General features: G+C 51.1%; 1 protein-coding gene across 1 annotated transcript; it reads left to right on the forward strand.

Moving 5' to 3' along the window:
- Positions 1–5,585: 5,585 nt before the first annotated feature.
- LOC107314709 (pleckstrin homology-like domain family A member 2) lies at positions 5,586–7,069 on the forward strand. Its single transcript, XM_015864239.2, has 2 exons — positions 5,586–6,104; positions 6,631–7,069. The coding sequence occupies exon 1, from the start codon at positions 5,698–5,700 to the stop codon at positions 6,094–6,096; it is 399 nt and encodes a 132-aa protein (XP_015719725.1). The 5' UTR covers positions 5,586–5,697; the 3' UTR covers positions 6,097–6,104; positions 6,631–7,069.
- The last annotated feature ends 1,181 nt before the right edge of the window (positions 7,070–8,250 follow it).

Here is an 8,250-nt window from a genome sequence, read left to right on the forward strand (position 1 = left end):
TCTAAGGTGTCACTTTCTGCACCAGGTGTCAGATCCCATCCTGTCATCCACTCCATACAGGCTACAGTTTCCCACCCATTACACAGCTGTGTGAAATGAGGGCTGTGTGGAGCGCAGTGTTGCAATCACAGCTCACCACTGATTTTTGCAGCCCCCAGCACTGAGCCCACCCCAGCACAGCCGCAGAGCTGGGGCTGTGACGTGCCCTGAGCTACCTCCTGCAAATATTTGTCAAGGTGGAGCCGGGTGTTCAAACACAAGAGGATCTGAGTAACCGACAGGAAGAAAAAACAGATCCAGCTTTCACAAGGTAGCTCCATTGGGAGCTATTAGCTGGGGCGGTGGGAAGCCAGCAGGCTACGCAGCTGGGGCAGGTGAGCTTTGGGAAAGTCAAACAAAGTCAGGGGAAGTACATATCTCTGATGATCCTTTTTCTTTTTCTCCCATGGTTCAAGTTGCTCAGAGAAGCCGTTGGTGCCCCAGCTCTGGAGGTGCTGAAGGCCAGGTTGGATGAGGCCCTGGGTAGCCTGAGCTGGTAGGGAACAGCCCTGTTCATGACAGGAGACTAGAACTGGGTGGGCTTTGACATCCCTTCCAAGCCAAGACATTCCATGATTTTCTTGAAGCTACTAAAGTTGATGCATAGAGAGCATATATAAATATATGTATGAGAAAGTGAGATAGCTGGAAATAATGTGCTTGAGAGTTTGGTTTGGGATTACTCCTCAGCCTGGCTGGAAATGGGAAATAACCCAAATCTTGGCAGTTACATGACCTCATCATCCTTCCCCCGCCTCGCATTTGCTGATCTTTTGGTGAGGCGATCTGGCAACTGTTCTCAGTGTTTACCCATAAAGTTTACTCACTGATGATTCAAAAAAAATGAGGAAAAAAAAATAAAGCCCAAAAATGGAACAAAGCTCAGCCCATGAGTGGGACAGCTGGGAGGGGGCCTGGGGCACACACAGCCGTCAGTGCTGGCTGTGCTGAAAGCCCCAAGGAGCACGTCTCACCCTTCCTCATCCCTGCCATGAGGTTTGCAATGAGGTCTGTCATGTCCATATGACCTCAGTGTGTTGGTGTGGCTGTGGGTGGCACAGCAGGGACCTGCAGGGAAATGGGACACATTCGGGGTTGTTTCAGCACCTCTGCTTGGCCACTGAGTTTGGCATGTTTGCAGGTGTCTCTACACCAGAGAATAAATTTGTAATACACAACAAATTATGTCCCGCTCACAGCTGTTGGCCAAAGCCACCCATAGGATCTCCTACGAGAAGCATCTCTACACACAGATGAAAAGAGGCAAAGATGACTCAAAGCCACTTTACTGGCTGCAGAAAAGGGGCAGGGTGCCTGGAGTGGTGATCTACAATTCACTGTGTTGCTGCGAGGCCTGGCTCTTCATGGTCTCTAGTAAATACTATCACTGCAGCACAGCAGGGTAATAAAAGGTGAACTGACAGCACAACAGGCAGCTGCAGCCTGACTGGCACCATGTGGGACCTCTGCAGACTTAATGTGCACAGAGTACGTCAATGTCAATCAGGGCTGAGGTCTCTGACATTTATTACCGTTGCCACAAAATAAAGATTGCCCAAATATTTATGCTATCAGGATGGGGTTTGGGAATGTCCCGCCTTGTTAAAATCATGAGCTGTAGCCCAAAGCATCTCCTGGGCTCACTGGGTGACCAAATGTCCAGGGCACTCCAGTAAATGCAGTGTATTTCAGGGCAAGCCATCAGTGTTCCCACGTCCTCAACCGTTTTGGCTCTCACTGAAGGAGAAGCAGTGGGTCACATCCTGTCCCATGGCAGCCAGGGCTGTGTGCTAACCTACTGGCACAGATTAATGTCTCAAAGTATTCAGGTCTCACATGGGATAAGACCCATGGATCTGAGCATTTGGTGAGATCCATGCACAATGACCAGTGCTCAAGAGACCAGGAAATGTGAGCCTCTTTTTTAAACCTTCTTACTTTTGTACTCAGACTAAACACCAGCATGATGTCCAGATGTGCAGCACGTGCTCCACACAGGGTCACAGAATCATGCAGTCATTAGGACTGGAAAAGACCACTAAGAACATCAAGTCCAGTCCCCAGCCCATCCCGACCATGCCCACTGAGCCACATCCCTCAGTGCCACATCTCCACTGTTCTTGAACAGGGATGAGGACTCCACCTCTTCCCTGGGCAGCTGTGCCAGTGCCTCACCACTCTTTCTGAGATGAAACTTTCCTTAATATCCAACCCGAATCTCTGCTGGCGCAACTTGAGGCCCCGACCTCTCATCCTATCACTAAATTACTCAGTGTGTCACGGATGGGGAGACAACTTCTGGGCAGAAGCAAACATGCACACACATCTGTAACCGCTGCATTGACCCAACGTGCCCGTGTGGGTTCAGTGCTCATGCCCTTGTATGGCTGCAGCACTGGGAGCCCGGTGAAGGACCGGCTTCCTGGAGATGACTCCTTCTGCCCCCGGCCCCTCACGATGCTTTCATGACGGTGTGTAGCAGTTTACAGCACACAGCGGCAACACACTGAGTCAGTGGGATGAAACATGTTCAAGCTGCTTTGGAAAAAGGAGTCTTAGTCAGATAAATATTAGTAAATTGAGCAACTGGGGCTACGTGATATTGCTGATTAATACATGGCTTGTGTACGGCATGCAGAACTCTGGCAGACTGAGGAAAGATGCTTCCGCTGCTGCCCTTGTTTAAGTTAGCCCCAAACCAGCTGAAAAGCTCCAGCCCTGCTGCATTTCATTTACTGTAATCATTAAACAAACAGCCTTGGTGGCCTCCATCTGTCTTTTTGAGACAATCCCAAGTGAGGTGCCCCAGGACAAAAGCATCTGCCCCTGCCTCGCCCAGCTCTGCCCTGAGACCTGAGCTGCTCTGCCCGGGCTGATGGCATCGCTTGGGCCAGGATGTTCGTGAGGGTGGAGGATGATAACAAACCATAACCCTAAATTTCACAGTGTACTTGAGGAATACGCACATTACATGATACACTCACACATGTACATTACATTATACACTCACACATGTATATATATATATAAAGGGACATGAAAATGTGAAGAAAAAAAAAGAAAAAAAAAAGGAAAAATATATGTGAAAAGCATGACAAAATGCCATTCCTCACTGCTGTTTCTCCAGCTCCACACTCCCAGTTCGCAGCTATTCTGTGTGTTGCTCCTTTTAATCCAGGATTTCAAGGGACCTGATGCTCACTAATCTATTGCCATGGGTGACTGTGGGTACAGCCGCCCTCTGACACAAGCAATGAAACTCGGAAGGCAGCAGTTTACGAGGCGAGAGCGTATGTTTCCCCATTACTAATCGACTTCAGCTGGCAGGATTACAACCTCAAGCCTGTAAGCAGGCTTTTCTTCTCCTACAGATGTCAGGTTTAAAGGAAAGGAAATCATTAAGATAAAAAAAACATGTATATAAAATCATATGGCCTCAATTCTCCACTTCCTGCTGGGGTAATGCTGGCTGAAGCTGTTGTCCTTGCCCAGCACAGACCCATCACAGGGGATGCGCACATCACTACGATCACAGCAACTAAATAGCAACAGGAAAAATAACATTACAGCAGTGGAAACGCTTATAGCATGCAGGGCGTGAGCAAGGGGTGATGTGTCTGATGGGAGCCCCGTATCCCCAGGGGGGAGATGTTGGGCTGGGTTGGGCTGAATGCATCACTACCACCCGCTGGAGACCCCATTGCAGGGTGTGTGGGGAGAGCTGCAGAGGAGAAAAATCACCATCTTCTCATTCAAAAAAAGATTATATTTTTCATTTTTCTTGGTGTGAGACCTGAATGCAGCATCCTTTCCAGAGCCGCCCATATAGCTGCTGTGCTGTCACCATGACTTGTGTAACTAAGGCAACCCGCTTCTGCCTGCGGGAGGATACACAAACCCAAATAACTGAAACGATGACCAAACCCCAGTTCTGGAGCATGCACTGCACCATGACACACAGCAACAAGGCCTCCTGTAGGTTGGGAGACGGGTGCTGCAGAGGGAGGTGGCAGCACCCTGCTGGGTTCTGCAGGTGGGAGGTGGATGTGGATGCTGCTTCAATTCTGTTTTATTCTAGGAAGGGACACCCACGTGTAGTCAAACTGTGCTTGGGAACATCACACATCTCAGATGCTGGTGCCAAGAGCTGTTAACTCCTCATCAATTCCTCAACTGATTCATTAACGCCTATTATCTTAAAGGCAATGCAGACACTTTTCTCCTTTTCCTAAGCTGAGCTGCCTACACATTCCCCTGACAACATATCTTTTTAATAGCAGTGCTCTGAGTTCAGTACTATGACACGCTGACAGTTCTGTGTTCCTCAGTATGATGGATCGGTGCAGATCACCCTGATGAAAGCCAGAGCAGGAAGACGAACCCCAAAAGGAGGCTGCAGACCCCCAGCCGCAGGTGTGAGCCTCACTGAAAAGCAGATTTTGCTTTGCACCGGACCGTTTGAAGCAAGGTGTGCACAGACATGCTGTGTCCCGTAGCTTTCCAGACCCGGGGCCTTCCTGCAGCTGTTCCTTCTAGCTCTCCTTTTTCCTGCCAGATTGCTCTGTTTGAAGTGGTGTCCCATTTCCTGTGCACAAAGACCCTCCCCTGCTGCATTTTGGACCCCTTTTTAGAACAATATAATAATAATAATAACGAAAACTCAGCTTAGGCTCTACCTCTGGTCCAACCACCTCAGATCCCTCACTCTTACACGGTCTTTTGGGCAGGAATTTTGACATTTCAGTGGCCAGAGTAGCATTTGTCCAGATAGTGTCAATCTGGGCCATTCTCTTGGAAAGGTATAGCTAAATCTTGCTAAAGCTAGATAAATCGGTTGCTGTTGGCTGTGGTGCTGGATCAGGCAAAACAGTGTTGTTAAGAGTGGCAAAATCAGCAGCGCATAAAGGAAGGGATGCCAGTGCTGCTGTGTGCCACCTCCTGATGCCAGTGTCCTCATGGCAGTGGTCAATGGCCAGGCCCTAGGAAATGATGGAACCGACCCTGGGAAGCGGGTCAAGGGGAAGAAAATGGGGTAAATGCAGTGACTGTGGGGGACAATGAGAACGATAAGGGTGGGCAGTACTGGTGCAGAGCTGGGTACGTGGGGTCCCCAGGGAGGTCGTGAGGGAAGGCTTCACGGTGATGCTGCACGGGTGTGGAGCTGAAGTTAAATGACTTGGCCAGGACCCGAATTAGAGGCTGGGGGTCCTAATCAGGCATCTGTGGGGCTCCTAAGGAGGGGGGAGATGGCACTGGGGCTGAGCACGCTTCGGAGAAGAGGTGAGCTGCAAGGTGAGGTCCATCATGGAAACACAACGGGCGCACAGGCACGAACGTACCGTGAGGCCGGCGTCCAACACCATACAGATAGCGCTCGGCTCCCGCGTGGGTCCCAACCCGGCGGGGCGGAGCGGAATTCACACCGCGGCCGGGGGCGGGCGGGAGGCGGAGCGGCGAGGGGGCGGCGGGCTGACTCCCGAGGGAGGCACCGGAAGGCGCCCGGCGCTGAATCATTGCAATAAATTGGTCCCGGCGAGGCCGGGTTCAGTCATTGCCGTCCGAGACGCGGTGGGAGCAGCGCAGCCCGGGGAGCTGGAGCCGGGAGGGAGCGAGGGAAGGACGGAAGGAAGGGACGAGGGAAGGAACGAGGGAGGGAGGATGAAAATGCAAGCAGAAGTGATCCGCGAGGGCGAGCTGGAGAAGCGGAGCGACAGCCTTTTCCAGCTGTGGAAGAAGAAGCTGGTAGTGCTCACCAAGGACAGCCTCAGCCTTTTTCCCGACGGGCACAAGCGGGCCAAGGGCAAGGAGCTGGGCTTCGGCTCCATCCTCAAGGTGGACTGCGTGGAGCGCACAGGCAAATACATCTACTTTACCATCGTCACCAAGGACCGCAAGGAGATTGACTTTCGGTGCCCGGACCAGAGCTGCTGGAACGCTTCCATCACCATGGCCCTCATCGACTTCCAGAACAAGAGGGCCATCCAGGACTTCAAGAGCCGCCAGGAGATGGAGCAGGCAGCGGGTACCCAGGAGCGGCGGCTGGCCCGGGCGCCCTGAGCCCTCAGGTGAGCTCACCCCCCCCTCCATTCCTCCCACCCTTAACAAATTCACAGAGATAGATACCTCTGACTCCTGCACACCCGTCCTTACCTCTGTATCCCCCACACACCGTGCTTTGGGGAGAGGTGGTGCCGCAGCAAGGCAATAGGGCTCCCACAGCTGTTCCTCGTGTTTCCCAGCGCAGAGCCGGGTGCCGCACCCTGATCGCAGCGTGTGCTGTGCCCGCAGCTCTTGTGCCCGACTCACGGGGCTCATTCACCCTTCCCGAACCCAGTGCTGGGAGTTCCGGGTGGGAGATGGGCACAGTGTTGGGAATTCTGAGCGGTAGGCAAACACGTGTCTGTGGCGGAGAGTTATCGGAGTAGGAAATGGCATTCAGCAGCACTTTTCTTGCGGAACGCCCTATAGTGACGCCGCGAATGCCGTGATAAGTGCTGAGTGCTTCCTCTCCCTTCAGAGCCCTTTATTGCGATTTTTTTTTTTTTCCTTACCCTTTCATTTAACTAACCTGCTTCCTCTTGCTGCCTTCAGAGCGTACCGCTGGATGGTAAACCACAGCAAGTGTCTTGGACTGAAAAGGGACAGGGTACCAATGAAGGAAAGCGTGGAAGATAGCTGAGAGCAGCTTGGTGTTCTCCAAGGCCTGTGAAGGCTGCTGAGCAAAGAGCCCTGGGCTTCGCCTGAGATGCATTTTGATAAAGAAAAAAAACCAAAGACTTTCATATGGGACTTCCAGCGAAGCGCCCACGTGCTTTGGGTGGCGCGGCTTCGCGAACGGTTCTCTCCTATTTATGAGACACAAGGAAGATTCAACACTGACTGGTGGTGTTCGACACGGTTTAAATTATTTGTAGTATCTATATTTGTATTTATTTTGATGAATGTCTTTCAGCAGTTATTGGTCATAATATTGCTTTTGCATTAATATGTCCATTCCAAATAAATTACTTGAAGTGTTCACTTTTTATTACTACATATGTCAGTGTGGTGGCTATGTGGGTGCTGTTTGTGGTGCGGTGTGGGGGCTGTAAGGCAGCAGGGGCCTGGATGGGGCTGTGGAGTGAAGAAGCTTCTGGTAATCCCTCTGCAGGGAAGAGCATGGAAGAAAAGTGCATTGAGGGCCAGTGAGAGAATGCAGGAGCCTTTCATGTGCTCAGTCAGGGCTTTTTGGGGGATATTTGCCCCTGTAATTGAGTAATGGCACCTAAAGACAGCACAAGAACTCCCTGCAACCATACCATGATGTTCTGCCTGCTGCTGCCTGCCCCCAGCTGTAGATAAAGTGAAATGCCTGGGAAGGTGTCAGGTGCTCTTTTCCTGCAGTCCAAGAAGCTGTGCTCTTTTGGAAAGGGTAACACAACCTGTAGAAGCTTTGTCTTGTGAGGCTCAATGCCTGCTAACCAACCTGTACTCCCTTCAGAGCATCCAGCAGTGCTGAGCACCATTCGCAGGCAGGTCTGCAAAGCGCTCTTTGGAAATGCTTCAGACTTGGTAACTCCCTTTGGGTAACTTCTTCCTGCTGTCACTATCAGTTAATTCTTGCATGAGATTTTATATTGGAGGCAGCTGCAAGGTATTTAGTTATGAGCAGCCTGCAGTGAGAGCAGGAGGGGCTCAGCACAGGGTTGTGCCTCCAGCACAAGAATGCTAGAGAATACACAACAACGTTACTTTCTTTATTTCTGTGGAAAAAAAGAAAGAGGCAGCTTTTGTGAAGTAGTGGCTTTTTGTCTCTCTCAGTGGGCTTTTCCTCTTTGAGAAATAAACAAACAAACCAGCATTGACAATGAGCTGCAAGTAGCTGAAGGAGGAGACTCCAAACTGCCTGTACAGAATGACACCAAGGGTTGGGCCAACTGTCCTTGTCAAGGGCTAATAGAAGTGCAGATCCCCAGCATGGCCCCTAGGAGAGATGTCAGGGTGAAGGTTAGTAGCCTCCCTCTTCTGAGATAGGAAGTAGCCTCAAACCATCTCTGGGAACCTTTGGTGCTGAGATGCTCCTGAACTCATTAGGATAGGATGGGGTGGGGTGGGGTGGGGGCAGTTTCCAGGGACACTCTGAAGCCTGCTGAAGCAAAGCATGCAGCCCTTTTCAATATTATAATTAGCAGCTGTGGGAACCCAAGGGGTCCCAGCCCACCCAAGCAGCTA

The sequence above is a fragment of the Coturnix japonica genome, chromosome 5 (assembly GCF_054131305.1).
Source record: "Coturnix japonica strain WE chromosome 5, WE-NBRP24, whole genome shotgun sequence".
NCBI lineage: Eukaryota > Metazoa > Chordata > Aves > Galliformes > Phasianidae > Coturnix > Coturnix japonica.

What these genes read in the sequence shown, in the direction of transcription:
- LOC107314709 (XM_015864239.2), top strand. Translation starts at nt 5,698, where the DNA reads ATGAAAATGCAAGCAGAAGTGATCCGCGAGGGCGAGCTGGAGAAGCGG.